This window comes from Vicia villosa, linkage group LG2 (assembly GCF_029867415.1).
Source record: "Vicia villosa cultivar HV-30 ecotype Madison, WI linkage group LG2, Vvil1.0, whole genome shotgun sequence".
Lineage (NCBI taxonomy): Eukaryota > Viridiplantae > Streptophyta > Magnoliopsida > Fabales > Fabaceae > Vicia > Vicia villosa.
Window position 1 is genome coordinate 189,353,485 of NC_081181.1, and position 17,331 is coordinate 189,370,815.

General features: G+C 31.0%; 1 protein-coding gene across 3 annotated transcripts; it reads right to left on the reverse strand.

Moving 5' to 3' along the window:
- Positions 1-4,327: 4,327 nt before the first annotated feature.
- On the reverse strand, positions 4,328-11,154 carry LOC131653340 (probable cyclic nucleotide-gated ion channel 20, chloroplastic). 3 transcript variants are annotated; one of them, XM_058923454.1, is made up of 14 exons: positions 10,942-11,154; positions 9,819-10,315; positions 9,311-9,502; positions 9,093-9,191; positions 8,613-8,750; positions 8,099-8,347; positions 7,505-7,747; positions 6,531-6,676; positions 6,237-6,314; positions 5,988-6,117; positions 5,470-5,722; positions 4,953-5,115; positions 4,703-4,804; positions 4,328-4,657 (listed from the first exon to the last, which is right to left on the reverse strand). In XM_058923454.1, exons 2-13 carry the CDS (start codon positions 10,308-10,310, stop codon positions 4,705-4,707), a joined length of 2,283 nt encoding a protein of 760 aa, XP_058779437.1. In that variant the 5' UTR covers positions 10,311-10,315; positions 10,942-11,154; the 3' UTR covers positions 4,328-4,657; positions 4,703-4,704. The 3 variants fall into 3 exon arrangements, with proteins under 3 accessions (XP_058779437.1, XP_058779435.1, XP_058779436.1); XM_058923452.1 differs by having other exon boundaries at positions 4,328-4,804; positions 10,942-11,153; XM_058923453.1 differs by lacking the exon at positions 10,942-11,154 and adding an exon at positions 10,420-10,847 and having other exon boundaries at positions 4,328-4,804.
- Positions 11,155-17,331: the final 6,177 nt, after the last annotated feature.

Consider the following 17,331-nt stretch of genomic DNA (forward strand, 5'->3'; position numbering starts at 1 on the left):
GCTAGGTTGAAACTAGGATAGTCTAGACTAGACTTTGTCTAAAAATAAGGCAACAGATGTTTGGCAAAACAATGGACAAACCCTCACACTTACTAAATCAATTCTTGTAATACTTGTAAGTACTAAAAATGTGGATCATGCATATTCAAAGTCTTCTTGCAATACTTGTAACAATGTGATACCAACTCTGCAACAGTAGTCTTGAGCATAGTAAAGTCTTCTATAACTGATTTATAGTAGTGTTAGGTAGGCCTCTTTTGTGACATCTAGTAGTGTTAGTGCTTGACAACAAAATCAAAATTAGTTTTAATGCATAGTAATCTTATCTATCATATAAGAAAATTTATAGTTAGTGAATTTCCAATTTTGCCCCTCTGTCTCAATAGAGATCCGCATGGATGGTTAAACCATACTTCCTTCATTTTCCTATTGCAATAAAGTCTCTCCAACAAATATTTTTATATCACTTTATAATATGTTAAAGTTTTTTTTACATTTCTCCAAATACAGATGATCATTTAATGTCCTAAGACCTATACTCTTTGCTTTTACGTTTTTTTCAGACTGCCACCATAATTTTATACTATTATTTATCATCTTTCTAATCAGAAATGTTTTCTCAATTCATATATTGTGAATTTTTCAGAAAAAAAAAATCACTTGCCTTGTGTTTCATTCAACAAGCACTTCTTCTCCATCACACAACCTTCTTCCATTTTTTCCTCCATTAAACTCCATCACACAACCTTTTTATGTAATTTATTTGCATTTTTGATTGTGGGATTCTCATAAAGTATGTTCTTTGATAGCAGATACTTTTTTACATTATAGATTTATCTCAAATCTGTCTATTGCGCTTCTACTTTAACAAGTAATAAAATATTTGAGTTTGTTGTTTTTTCCTACAATAATGAATTTATGACATAGTTTCTAATCTAAATAATGTTCTATATAGTTTCAAATATTTTTATGATATAGTTTTGTGTCTTATTTGTAGCTTATTAAAGGGGGGAATTTTTGATCTAACAGAGAAAACAATTATACACAATCAAATGAGTGTATAGAAAGTGGAGATTCATATCATTAATGTTATTTCTTTGTCTCTCTTTATCTAATTGCTACAGGTGCTATGGAGGTGAAGAGAGGAAGAAGTGTTGGAGACAAATGGGTTTTAAATGTTTGAAGTTATGATTATTTAGATTAAATATAGAAGATTGAATTAATTATACATTTATTAACATATATTTTTAAATAAAAAATTAAAAAATTAATCTATTTTTTTAAGATGAAAATACCTAAAATTTTAATCTGTATTCAGGAAATATCTGCAGTATGATATGACTAACTATTATTTTAAAATTTATTTCAAAATAGAAAGTAATTGTAATCCCTATAGTTGTCTGACTATTATTAATAGCTGTCTTATTTTTCTTGAAGATATCTCTTAGCTGTCTATCAATTCTTAGTCCATGCACTTAAATTATCATAATGTATATCTGGAAAAAAATATTGATTGTGTACCGAAGAAAAACATGTGAAAGGCAAAGAAAAAATATGACAGAAATATATTAACTATTTGTTAATTAATGAATATTTTTATTTACATTAGTTACTTATATAAAAATATTTTTTATTTATTTTAAGAATTATAACTTATATATTACAATGATTATATAACTTTAAGACATTTTGATTATATAACTTAAATATTAAAAAAATCATAAATTTTCAATTAAAATAAACAAAAATAATATCTATAAAATATTAATTATAATAACGTAAATTAATTTAAAAAATTATATAGTTATTTATATGTTATCTCAAAAAATTTATCAAATTAATTTCATGAAAAATTACTATGTGCCACCTCACAATCCATCTGATCCATATTCTTGAATACAACATATATGTCTTCCCAACATTTTTATTTCCAGTTCTCATCTAGACAAAAGAACTCCATGGACCTTGTTTTGCAACTAATTTGTATAAGGCAAAAGCTTGATGTATTTTGATATAATGTATGATATGATATACGCTAGAGAAAACACATACAATATGAGATGGCGGCGCATGGTGGCGGAGCGGCCTAATACGAACAACCGACAATATGAGACGATGGATGAAAGAGTGGAAAGTGTAACGTTAATAATTTTTCACAAACACTAAAAATTCTTCTATGGTGGTCGGCGATTATGGGGAGGGTGGCGCGGCGGCAATAATCAGCGAGCGGAAGGGAGCCGAGGTGATTTTCACAAACACTCTTTTGGATGTGATTGCATCAGAGATAAAAATATCTCATTTCAAAACATTCATCTTGTGGTATGGCTTATATCCTGACCTAACTTTTCATGCTATCAATACTTATCACAATCGATTGGCCAACTAATATGAAGTCGTGCAGGTATGTATGATTAAGCATATTCTCGAGCAAGTTAACAAAATGTGGTGTGTTAATTGATTTTCTTTTTAAAGGAATCGTCTAAGATACAAATCAGACAAAAAAATTACATTTGTATATATCATGTTGATTTGTTATAATCAAGCTTCACAGCATCAAACAAATGAATCCCATTGATGGACTTAAAGTTTCAAAACACTAGCACTGATAATTTTCACATTGGACTGTAGGAACAAAGAGTGAATGGTAGAAAGTTGAACTGTAATGACTTATAAAAATACTGACAATAATGCTTCTTATAAGAAAGGGAAAAATCATAGCAGAAAGATTGTGAATCATCAATAGCATGTAAAAAACAAATAAACTAACAAGTAGTGGGAAATAAAAAGAAAAGTTATAAACTCCATTTTTTTGCTTAACAGTTATTTAAACAATTCAATAAAGAAATCAAGGGATCAACTCTTAATTTTTCCCTGAACCTTCGATAAATTATGAACTTTTAGAATAGGGTAAGGGTAACCCCATGCGAGTGCTGGGAATTGTAGCCGCGTTTTTATTAGAAGTGTGCAATAATTTTATGGCATTTTTAGTTTGAATATAGTTTTTCATTTTACTTTTTTTTTTTCTTCCGCTTTCTGTTTTGATTATTCACAGGTGATACGTTTTTTGAATGAGATAAGGAAAGCATGTGTGTTAATTGAAGTAATGAGACCATATTTATATGTTTAACTTGTGCATTAACCATCCTGTAGAGGACATGAACACTCTCTTTAGTAAAAAAAATTATAACTTCTATTCATGAATCAAACAACCAATGTGTGTGGTATGTTGTAGTTTAACTCATTTAATGAGTTTAGTTTTCAATTCAAATTTAATTAATTGTTTGTAAAAAATTATTGTTTTTAGAATTATTTAAAGGGGTTTAAAACCCCCGCAATCTGTCTCTTGTATCGACTTTAAATATTAGGAAGACCATTGTTTGAAGAAATTTTTTGTAGGGATTAAAATGGAAGATTGTCATATTTATAGGGACCTCAGATATATTTAACCCTTTAAATTATTATTAAATAGATAATAATTAGATTTAAAAGATTTTTTCAATTTATTTTAACCTAAATTTTTGCAAGTTTTTTCACGTATAAGTTATATGTCTCGTTCAAATGCAACTGAACTCATAATTTTGATTTTAATTTTGATTTATTAAAAGTCTAATTTTAAAATAGAACTGAACTATCTGTCTTTAAGTGTGGGTACTCCCTTCTTCCTTCCATGTAATTTCTTTTAGGGTGTGTTTGGTTGTGGAGAGAAAGTGTGAAGAGAGAAATAAGTGAGAGAGATTATGAGAAGAGAGAAAATGATAAGAAATAGAGTTGATTTGATATATTGTTTGGTATAAAAGAAATATAAGAGAAATAGAAAAGAAAGAGATGTGTGTAATTTTTGAAATGACATGAATATCCTTAGACAAAATATATACAACATTATATATGATTTATTTATAAAAATAATTAACTATGTTAGTTTAATTTAATAAATATATTTCTTTTAACTTTATAATTTTTTAAACAAGTAGTCTAGTACAAATAAATTATTTAATTAATTTATAGTATTATTTGATTAAATTTGTAGAAAACAACAGCAATGCTACATGTATATTATATAAAATAAAATAAAATAATGGATACAATGTGTGTGTGAGTGATGGAAGGATAACACAGGAAAAAGAAAGATTTTAAGGGCTTCTCTCCTCTTTCTTCGCATAATTGGGGAGAAAAGAAATTGTGTAGGCCCCACAAAAATTTAATCACTCTTCCCAATTTCTCTGCACTACCAAGCAAGAACTATCAAGCAAGAGAACTTTACACTTTCTCTGCTTATCCTCTCTCATCTCTTTCTCTCGACTGTATTTCTTCTGTTCCAAGCAGACCCTTAAAGTCGTGAAAACTTATAGAGAAATTAAATAGAAAAGTGAAGTTTGAAGGCGTAATTAATGTGGATTGGGCCATAACTGGATTTTTTTTTTCAAGTTATATTTTTTCCTTTTTAATTGTAAGGATTATTAATACAACAGATGTTGATAATTCTTCAAATTCAGATTATTTATTTATTCCTTAAATCAAAATCTTCGTGCATATATTTATCATGATGAATTTAAGGATTTATTTATATATACAACAAATTCATTATATTGCACCTACTTCATAACTTTCTATCAGCATATACCACTACTCTATTCCAAGGATTCAAATCAATGCAGTGAATCAAACAAAAGAGTACAGCACGCTTAAGAATGCTATGTTTGATAATCATTGTGTGGTATTAGCTCTCCCTAGACGCTTCTTCCTGTATCTCCATGCCACCTGAATTCTGTTTGCTGCAAGTGATCTCCAATAAGGCGATTCATACCTAACATAACACGGTCATCAAATCTTTATGTCAGATCCATGGTTTCGATAATGGATATTCTTCATGAGTCTGAAAGATCGTGCAGTTGAATCATAAAAGTGTGAAGATATGATGAAGTGGATTGAAATGGAATGAACAAATGAATGACCTTATGACTCCTTGAACGCGAGGGCTCCGCAAGAATCTTGCGAAAAGAGTTGTGACTTCTTCAATGTCTTTAGAACGGAGTGAAAATGCCTCAACATTAGTCAAGCATCTTACTGTTCTGTCACTAGTCAACCCTTGTCCGTGAAACTTCACTTTTTTACCCTCTGCAATTTAAACCGTGTAAGAAATCACACGACGGAGATTCATCTCAAGAGTAAAATAATCATGAGATCTATAGAGACCCCTCTGATCGAGTTCTTCTATGGATTCCCGAGAAATTTTCCTTAGAAACCATATTAATAGATAAAAGATAAAATGGAAATTATTACACTTTGCTCTTTATATAGAGCTTAAGAGAAGATTAAAAAACAAAGCTAACTGAACTCTCGCTAGCCTCTCTAGTTCTAATAAAATAAATCATGATGAAACATGCAGTTTCTCATTTTTTTTAGTAAGGCTGCGTCGCCGATTACGGCTACTTTTGAAGCAAGTTATCATTATATCAAGTATAGTGTTACCTTTGCTTTCAGAAGATTGTTCAAGATACCATCTTAAAAGTTCTTCGCCACAAGCATCCCCTTCAGTTAACGGAACTGGAATTCCATCTTCTCCAATGCTCTCCAATTTGCCTCGCACGATAAACACCATTTTCTGCACTAGACCGCCCTGACTCAAAATTTTACTTCCTTTGATGTAGGTCGTTTGTACTAGTCGCTCACGAATGGCATCTAAGATAGGCTCATCCTCATCCATCAGGGAAAAAATACGAACCTGTAAAAAGAGCATCCGGACTTGTTTAATATAATTGGTTTGATGTGTCATTGTTTTAGTTTCAAGTCACTGTGCATAAAAGTTTTGGCATCAGAAAAATTTCTGCATTCATATTAGATTGGATAGTGGTAGACAAATAGGGAAAAGATAATTTTATTTAAAACATCATAAGCGAGGTTTTGAAGTTCACGTAAAATTTAAATCCAATGAACAAAATCCACTTAAAGAGTAATCATGAACTTCTTTTAAATGTTTGAATGCATACTTTATTAACAAACTTAAAGAGATGACGTCGTATGTCTGTCACGAGATCTTCTGGCAAATTCTCCAAAACCATTTTTTCAGGAACACCTCTTGTTGCAGCCCAAGTATACCGTTCAGCCTGCCGAACTCTCCTGCATGAGACATAGAATCCATCATTGGTGCATTATGCTTAATTCATTATTTGATGGATGCGTTTTTGGCAATGTTGTTGTGAATTGTGATTAGTTTAAAGAATTAAAACATTTCATACCTTTTGAGATGTTCTGGTAAGCGACGGTGACTCATCCATTGTTCAACATCACGACCTCTAAGCTGCATTTCCAGCCTCCTGTAAGCAAGATGGAACAAAATATACTGAGTTTGTCAGAATCCTAAGATAGAAACTCATCAGAATATCAATAACAAGGTTCTATTAATAATGATAATATGAATCACATAGTAGGTAAAATCAAACATAAGAGGTGTGAGAACTAAACAAATGACAAGCAAGCATCGTTGTTGCCAACAATTCACATGCACATAAACTAAGAAAAAAAAGTTTTACCTCCGTCCAAGAGCTTGAAGAAAGTTCTGAATGTTTCCAATGAGAAGCGCAAAAAGCAAGAGTCCTAATCCAATGATGGACATTGTAAAGAGGACTTCCCACACAAAATAGCTTGGGACTAGGTTACCAGCCAAAGTACTGATTTGCTGTAATAAAAATCACATATTAATATTTGGTAAGTCATGTGCCTTTAGTGTTGGTTCAAAATTCAAATTAGCATTTGAGGTTAGAGACCACTTGATTACGCTAAATAGTTGAATTCAAATACGTGGTTAATTACGTTAAATAGTTGGTTAATAAATTTAAGGAGTCACATATTGTCATCTACTAAACATTGTTAACCACTAATTTGAACATCATTAACCATGATTTATAGATGTTCAAACAAACATGATATCCACTATAACCATCTGAATCATGTTCAAATATGCATATGGTTTTCAAGTTTTCAAATATACATGATATCTATTAACCATAATTTGTTTTCAAATATACACCTGAAAATTGTGGTTAATAACATTCAGAGACATGGTTAATGTGCTTTGTGGATGGTTAATGAACTAAGACACTTTGTTACATCTATTAATGATCAACTAAATGTAATTAACCATTATATTTGAATTGCATTAACCATCCAAATTGTTTTTCAATTTTGTTGTTCCATTCCATTTTGTGTCAAAATAACAAGACTTTTAGTTATAAAACCTTATTTTTTATATCATCAACCATAATTGGTTACGACACGTCAATATTAACTTTTGCACAAAAGTCTTCATATTAAATTACATTGTTTATCTTCATAGCTTTCTTTTACTATGTTGTTCATTTAAGAAGTTATGTTACTGAGCCCTTTATCTTTAAAGAAGTAACATTCTATTAAGCCCAATTGAATCTTCAAAGATCAATATTATAGGACAAAATATATATACTTACAATACAACTAAGGGGAGAAAACAAAAAAACAAAATGCATACCTGGAATCCCCAAAACAATGCGTACACATATTTGTTGATCACCCTAGTTTCTGTTGTAAGTGGCACAGCATAGGTATAGATTCCATAAGAAAAAGCATCAGATGAGGAATTCAAACAAGCATCGGCGCCCTTATCATTAATCCACTTAGCCAATAGATCCCCTTTATAAGCACAATCAATCAAATCCATGCATCCATCTAGATTAGCATGATGGCAGGCATCACGCAAACATTGGTTAACCCGCTGGAAGAATAGAGATAACAGGGATAAGTTGTTACAATATATAAGCTCAAAACAACTTATGCATGTATAAGTTGTTTCTATAAGCTCTCCCAAATAGTCTCACAAGTAATGATATCTATATAGAAGCTCAAATAAGTCTATCCAAACATACCTTAGGTAATGTCATAAATCATAAGCACTCAAGTGAAACAAAAAATATTTGTTCTATTTTTTCCTTTCATTATGCCAAGATGCGAGGTTGTTTTTAGAATTTTTCCATGCAAAGTGAGAATATAAAGCAATATGAATTTTCTTTGAGGAAGAAAATTTATATTTTCTAAAAATGATGCTTCAAATGTCATTTTAACTCACCTGTAGACCAAAGAGATACCAGCACGACCCAACAACATGGCCGGATAGCATAAAAATGAGAAGATTTATAATGAAATTTGCCCAGGCTGACTCAAATATGAAGCCGGTTGGAGATTGGCCAATTAGCAGAGGCAAAAATCTAAACAATCGGGGAATATATTGTACAAGAATCGCTAGGCGTAGAAGATTCTTAACATAATTTGCTCCTGATGATCCCAAGGAAGTAGGCAGGACGAACAAAATCATTACCTGCGAGTATTTACATCATGTATTATGATAAAGATTTTGATGAGTTAATCCCAAAACCATTGTCTTTTTCACTGGCTAAAATCTCTTTCTACCCTGTCATATACATCATATACATGTTTTCAAGCACATTATGAAGTCCACATACTATTATTAAGAAATCAACACAAAACTGAGGTAACTTGAACAAAAAGTAATTGAATGTAATCACATGTGTCAGTGGAGTTCAAGAATGTTGCGACAAAGGAATGTATATGTATATATATACCTGAGGAAGAGGTGATACAACAAATAAGTCGAAGAAAAAATAACTCTTAAAGTAATTAACAGCAATTTTCGTGGGATGGTCAATTAAATCTCCAGCACCAACCACCCTAGATTCAGGAGAAACATAAGCCAACCTAAACTGCAAAGAAGCAACTTAGTAGAGTTACATAATCTTATCATGGAAACACATTAAACTAGACTTAGACTTACAACCATGTTTAAGATTTAGGACGTGTCCTTTTTTTCTTCGTATAAAGTAAAGAGAGACTCATGAAAATCATAAGACAAACCATTAGAGATATTTACATTTAAATGGTCTATCATTAGATAGATATGATTCTCAAAAGGACAAAGTGAACCTCTCCGTACACAAAAATAAAAAACCTTTGATTGTTATTATTTTTGAAATAATCTAGCACTATTCTAAGAATATATCGATTAGCACAAATTAAATCCGAAAAGATGATTACGAAGAAATTACTTGGAGAAGAATGTTCAATAAATACACCATATCAGTTATGCTTCTAAGTACAATGAGTGTTGTTGCCATTGGCCCGTTGATCTGAATACATTTTTTTTCCTACAGAAAATGAATGAAAAAAAGGCAAAGTTTTTAATTTTTTTTTTTAAGCAAGGGAAAAAAGTAGAGTAAATGATATTGGAAGATTCTATAATTAAACAAAAGGGAAACAATCATACCTTGCTCACATAGATTAAGAAGAAAAATAACGGATCAACAAAAATTGCGACCAAGCAAAATATGGCCAAAAATTTGTTCCATTGTTGTACAACTTTAGTGTGAGGGTTCATAACTCCAGGAATGCATGAAAAGCAGAAAGAAAAAAGTTTTCTTCCAAAACCTTTGGCGTCGCCATAAAGACTATTGTGGAACTGCAAATATTCAAAACATGAACAAATGTTTGATTGATCATGAGAAAGTAACAGCATGCATGAACGCGCACAACTATATGCTGAAAAAGGCGCATTCATCGTAACGACTGGCATTGATAAAAATATATAAGTAGAGATTTATATATAAATATAAAAGTTAGTAGCTACATAGAAAACACATAAATTCAATCAAATATATAACTATATTTTTAAAAGATGAAAAAACCATCGTCGCAGAAGTCTAGAAGTCAATGTTTTCTTTAAATTTACAAAGAAATAATAATCTAATAGTCTATTATTTTAGGAAGAAAGATACCTTAGGATCAAATATAGTGGAAGCTCGTGGCTTTCTTTTCTGAGCAACTTTGAAGTAAGTAGGACAAGTAGTACAATAAGGATCATTACACATTCCGAGTTGTCCAGACCTCACTAAATGTTCATTTTTTTTGTCATATTTATTATTCCAATGATTTTCATCATTGTCATCAAACTTCTCTGTCTTGTTCTCTCCTACTCTGTTTCCCGCCACTACTATACTATTCTGAAAAGGATTACCAGTTGCAGGAGTAGGATATAGTGGCCCACTCATTTGGCTGACCGGAGTTTTCCTTGTGGAACGAAGCGGACCGGTATGTCCGACAAGATATGGTTGTCTCTCATATGGATCTGTGGCAGCCATAGAAATAGAGATTGAAGCACTTCGTGTCCTTGATATGTTCCTTCGCAAATTAGACTCCACGGGTTCATCAGATCGTTGTGCACGTGTTTCTGACAGAATCGGAACTTCGTCTCTATCAAAACGATTCATGTTTCCTTTAAGATTCCGAAAACAAAAAAACAAAAAATCAATATCTTTGTCTAAGAACCATCTCAGCAATTCACCTCAAAACTTCAAAAGGGAAAATATAAATCAGTACATAACCAAGTGGTCTCTTCACTGTCGAACAATCATTGCCCAGACTTAACTTACCTACCAACGGAACCCGAGTAATCCCCCGAGAATTGGAGGGTTAAGAACAAAAGAAAGTTGATTTTTGATAAGACAAAGACTGTATACTAGTGACAAAGCCAAATGAAACTCCATGCATCATAAGAAATATCTTTGTTCTTATATGGCCGGCATCAAATCTAGAATGATGTATTTAACTTATCTACAACCTTTTCATGTCATTGAATTTGATTTTGCCTCTACATGCACTGGTGCTTGTGTTCAAACTTCAAAACTAACTAGTAATATAGTAAATTTTATTAAACTATTACATTAAGCAAATAAAATCGGAAAAATTAGTATTTTTAATTGTTATCAGTTAGACTTTTTTTGCAATACACAACAATATCACAGAACAAGACAAAACAGTGTAAGTTATAAAAACATAAAAAACAATTATCCATCAAAAAAGAACGCAAAAAGCAAACCCAGAAAGTGTAAAGAGTAAAACCTGATTGATGAGAACTTGAACGTGAAAACCCCAAAAGCTATTTTGCAGTGATTCAGCTTAAAGTAAGGATTTTTGGGAGATTGATGATTATGGGTAGTAGAAGGAGATGAAGTCAAAATAGGGATTGAAGTGTGAGTGAGTTAGTCTCTGTTTGTGAGTGTGAAGACTTTGAAAGAGTCAGTTTTTGTCAGAAAGAGCTTAAGTCGTTGGCGCGTGAATGTCACTGTGGACAAGTGCGCTTTGTTATTGCCACAGATATTATTGTTTTTTTGTAACAATATAGAATATATTTTAGTAAAAATGTACAAGTACTTTTTTTGTAATAATATCTTATTATAAGAATATATGTTTTTTTATATAAAATAAATAAATGGACATTTCTTCTAGAAGAAGGCAGATAAGAAGCTTTTGAGTTTTGAGTCTTTCAAAAAATTTATTATATTATTATAGTACTATATAAATATTAGAACATATTATTCAAGAATTGTTGAATTTGTACATGTGAATATTATTTTATTGTTGAATTTATATATTTTATTGTGAATATATATATATATATATATATATATATATATATATATATATATATATATATATATATATATATATATTAAGAGTAAGTGTTAAAGACTTACTCCAAATCTTAATTATTGATTATAATGTTTTAATTAATTTTTATATAAAAAATATTTTAAAAAATATGTATCTTTTTTAAAAGGTAAGAAAAGTATATTCAACAATAATTTATTTTTTAATTTAATGCAATTATTTTATTTTATATTCATTGTTTTTATATGTTCTATAAATGCTTTAATATATTTTATTATTTTTTCTTATTTAGTGTTTTTAGGTTCATGAATTTACTTACTTAATGTTTGATGTGGAATAAATTTAAATATATTTTAAAAAGTGGAATTTGTATTGGTCAAGGAGAAATAATAATTGAATGTGAAAAATTAAAATGTTACAAATTATATAGGATGATAACTTCTGATTTTTCTGAATCTTTAAATTTTGTGGAGTTTTTACGAGAAAGTTTTGATTAAATATGATTAAGGTCATCCCTAATATGGTATTGGTATGTGAAGTTTATAGATATTGATTTGGTATAATTTTTAGAATTAAATGGGATATGTTGTTGATTTATGGCAATACGATCTAGTTTTCTTAAGTTTATGAGGATTGATTTGGTGTATGAACTGGGAAGTTACGTGGAAGGAGTGAATGTCCTGTTAATATCTTTGTGATAAAGAAGTTAAGAAAATGTTTTTTCTTCACCCACCTCCTAACCTTCTTGTCCACCCCTGGTGAATTTACAACATTACCCCTTGTTTCGGAAGTTCATTTCCGAAACGGTACTTTTTTTTTGAAAAAAAAGTGTTTTCGGAAATGAACTTCCGAAAACGTGTTTTTCTTAATATAAAATATTGGTTTCGGAGATGCATCTCCGAAATAAAGTTACATTTTCAGAAAATGTGGTGTTTCAGAAGTTCATCTCCGAACGCACCCCCCTTGGAGAATTCGGAAATGAACCTCCGAAAATATGTCTGGACAGAATAAAATGAAAAACAACAACAATTCGCTTTATTTAATCGGATGAAGATTACAACGATAATAATACATAAAATTAAAGTTACATATTGTTGAACACGGGTAGGTGGGGATGAGAGAGTGGTGGGGAGAAAAAAAGGCTTCCAAATTTCAAAAGGTGTACTACTGTAAGTAACAAATGACGGAGGAGGTGTAACCGGGGCCGGAACATATGACGGAGGAGGTGGATGTCCGGAGGAAGAAGAACCGGAGGTACGTCCACCGCGAGACAAAGGAGCCAATCAATGTAAGCTATAATTTATCATTATCATCAGGGGACGTCATTACAAAAAATTGGGAAAAAAATCTTATTATTTTTAATCTTGATTTTTTTAGAAATGACGTCCCTAGATGATAATGATAAACTATAGCTTACAATGATTGGCTCCTTTGTCTCGCGGTGGACGTACCTCCGGTTCTTCTTCCTCCGGACATCCACCTCCTCCGTCATATGTTCCGGCCCCGATTACACCTCCTCCGTCATTTGTTACTTACAGTAGTACGTATTTTTATTAACATGATAAATTCAATACAAAAACACTGTGCGATACAATCCGAAATCCGAACAAAACAAAACAAAACACGTCAAACAAAACAAAAACATGTTATCTGCCTGACGAGCGTTACAAAATACACATCAAACAAAATAAAAACACGTTATTCTTCTCGACGAGCGAACTCCTCCGAATGAAGATAATTATACCAATCTTCATCCCACTCAGTATCAGAACCATCAGCGTTGATCACGCCTGAAGGCTGAGCCTGCGCGTCCGAGCCATGGACTCCCAAGGGACGAGAAGCAGAACCAGTCAAAAGCTTCTTCTTCTCCTTCACCACCTTCACCTCCTTCACCTCCTTCACCTCTTTCACCTCCTTCTTTGAAGAACCCTTTCTTCCCTTAGTGCCCTCTTTAGAAGACGCAGTCCTGCGTGCTTGTTGGTTGTCTGACATGTTCCTGTAAACAGTTGAAATCGATTAATATGCGAGACAAAATAAAAAACAAAAAAATTTGAACTTCTGATACAATTCGGAAGTTCATTTCCGAAAACTGGGAGGGAGGTGTTTTCGGAAATGAACTTCTGAAACACCCCTGCGATGGACTTTTCTGCAACTTCCATGGCAGACCCCTAAACCAAACTTCAAACCAAATCAAAATGCTTCTAAACAACCTAAATACTACTAACAACCTAACCATATATCATTTATGCAATTAAAACCCTAAATAACATGCATTTGAATAATAGATCTAAAAATTTCAAAACTTACAAAGTGTTAGGATTGAGGGCTTTTGAATGTTGTTTAGCAGTGTGATTGGAGCCTTGATGCAGCTTTGGAATTCTGTTTGCACAAATTTTCGCCTTTGCCACTTTTTGTTTTGATTTAGGGTAAATGATTGGGGGAGGGGGAGTGTTTTGATAAATCTGCAGAAATCGCAGTATTTCGGAAGTGAACTTCCGAAACCCCTGCTTCGGAAATGAACTTCCGAAATAAGTCAATTTTTTCAAAAAAAAAGCGCTTCGGAAGTTCATTTCCGAAGCAGGGGTATTTTGGTATTTTCGCTGGGGTGACCCCCATAGGGAGGTGGCCAAAGAAATTTTCTTAAGAAAATGATATACGACTTAATGCAGGACCAAATAATCAAGCCATATATCCAATCTTCAAAATTTTGGGTCTAAAAATATCTAAATTATTTTGGAATTGTTGGTTGGTTATACCCATGAATTAAGTATACTTAAGCATCTTCATAAAATTTTGAAAAAAAATATCAAAAATTAAGGTTCATATAATTTTGAGTTTATGTTAACTTATATAACTTATAAATTAAATTCATATGATAATTTAAATTTGTTTGGTAATAGTCTTTTTATCACTATCTTATAATTTATTTTACAAGCTTATAATTTATTTTTCAGGCGTTATTTTAAATAGCGTTTTAGCTTATAGTTTATAGCTTATTATGTATTAAATATCTTTGATGTCATTTTATATGAACCGTTAATTTTACCAAACATTTCAATTAGCTTATCAGTTATCAGTCTTAACCATCATCCATAAGCTATAAACTATCAGTCATCAGCCATCCACTATAAACTATAAATTATCAGCTAGCTTTTCAGCCGACCGCTATTTTTACCAAACAGACCCTAAATTGTGAATCGCAATGTGTGGAAATGTTAAAATAATCTATATTTTTATATTATTTTATTATTTTATTATTTTATTTTATATATATATATATATATATATATATATATATATATATATATATATATATATATATATATATATATATATATATATATATGTGTGTGTGTGTGTGTGTGTGTGTGTGTGTGTGTGTGTGTGTGTGTGTGTGTGTAAAATAAATATTGAATAATAATAAATGAAAAAAAAGTTTAAAAAAATATATAAACATTAAACTTTTAACATTTAAGTTAATTTTCAAATGAAAAATGTGAATAGTTTTTTAAGTGACATATGACATCATAGGTTGTTCATAATAAATCTCAACCGATAATTTAAATTGAATGGTTGTTATTAAATACTCACATTCTTATATATTTTAGCGTGTGTTTGGTTTAACGGTGAAAATAATTGATTTTGAGTGAATTGATTATGTATAGTTGATTCTAGATAAAATTGAGTTAAAGGTAAAGTGATTTATGTTCGGAAATTTTTTTGCAAAAGTGAGTTGAACAATAAATTTCAATGTAAAAATCACGTTTGATCAAAAACTATATATCGTAGCTTCAAGTAGAATCAATTCTAAAAATCATAATCAATTCTGCTCGAAATCAACCAAACACGTCAAAATCAATTCTAGACGTCCAAAATCAATTCTATATGTCTCAAACGTGAAACCAAACATAGACTTAGTTTGTGTTTGGATTGGCGGTGGACATAATTGATTCTATAAATATGGATTTTTATTTAATAGTTGACGTTAAAAAAATATTAAATATTAAAAAATATTAAATAAAAATATTTCTAAAAATATTAAATTATATTTCAACTATCAATTATATTTCAACTATCATTATTTTATAGTTATTTTATTGTTATATGTTAAAAAAATATTAAATAAAAATATTTCTAAAAAACATAAAGTTTCTTCTATATTACTCTTAGTTGTTAATATTCAATTATATTAATAATTTACAAAAATAATGGACACTAATATTTAATAATTCACACACACTCATATTTACACTTATGGTTAATATATAATTTTGTCATTGTATAATTATATTAATATTTTGTGGGTTAATATGATTAAATTAATATTTTATTAATATATAATCATTTAAATTTCTAATTGTAAAACACAAAAATATATATATTTATCATCATATAAGAAGTAGATATATTTTATTAATGTGTAATTGTTTTTTGTTTTTTTAATAAACAACTTGTACTGATTCAAAAAGGAAAATAAGAAACAAGGCGATCGCTTCGATCTGGTCCTAAAAAACAAGAAAAATAGAGAAAACTAAAAAGAAAATTACTAAGTCATCATTAACTTAGCTATGTGTTCTCAAATTTTCTCACTATACCACCCTTTATAAACTATCATTACAATAATATTTGTAACTAAGTATTATCCACACTATTACCGTAACAAATGGCATTACGGTGTTTCCACACTCCATAAAGTGTTTCAGCAACAACCAATTTTGTTGAGAATAAATACAAGTGTGAGTGTGGATAATAGTTCCACATTCGATATGCATGTGGTGACTTGAGTATATATAAGTGGGAGAATCCACTCACCTATCACCTTAAGGTTTTAGGTGGAGAAGTGGTGTGTCTCCCACAAAGGTGTGTTTCTCAAAAGAATGTCTCAAAAAATAACAATGCTCCCGAACTCGACCCTCCCCTGATTGTTGCGCTAACAAATGGTATCATGAACCTTTGGTTCGAGAAAGGGACAAACTTACTTTTAGTTGAAGAGAGTTATTAGCGTAGACTATTAGTTTATTGCTATTGCCTAATTAGTTATTGCCATGTGTCTTGTTTTAATTAGCTATAGCTACTTGTATATAAACTATGGTTTACTCATTTTGTAAGTTTATCTGAATAATAAGAATTTGACTTTCATCTTTCTCTGAGTTTGTTTTTCCTTTGCTCTGAGTATAACAGAATTTTGTTACATCTTCTCCTTTCCTTGGCACCATTCATGGAGTGTGAGTTTACATTCTCCATTGTTGATAAGAGTCAACGGATACATGAAGTTGAAGAGTCAACGGATACAAGTGTATGTGGAATTGGAGTTTCCACATGGAAGGGGAGCATTGTGGACTCACACTTGAGGGGGAGTGTTGAAAATAAATACAAGTGTGAGTGTAGATAATAGCCTCACATTGGATATGCATATGGTGACTTGAGCATATATATAAGTGAGAGAACCCACTCACCTATCACCTTAAGGTTTTAGGTGGAGAAGTGGTGTGTCTCCCACAAAGGTGTGTTGCTCAAAGGAATGTCCCAAAAAATAACAATGCTCCCGAACTCGACCCTCCCCCGATTATTGCGCTAACAAATTTCAGGATAGATGCCCTCCAACTAATTTAATTCCTTCTTGAAAGAAAGGGATAGAGTCTCTTCCAAAATACTACGGATCTTCTAAGGATCCCAATATAGTCCAAAAACCTCTCTTTCTGTCTAGCCACTAAAACTCTACCTTTGAGTTGAAATGTTGGATCCAAGTTACAGAAAACATTTGAGCTACTAAGGTTTCTATCTTTATCTTCAAGGCTGCAAGCTCTTCACTATTATTCTAAAGGGCCTCCAAATCCTCTT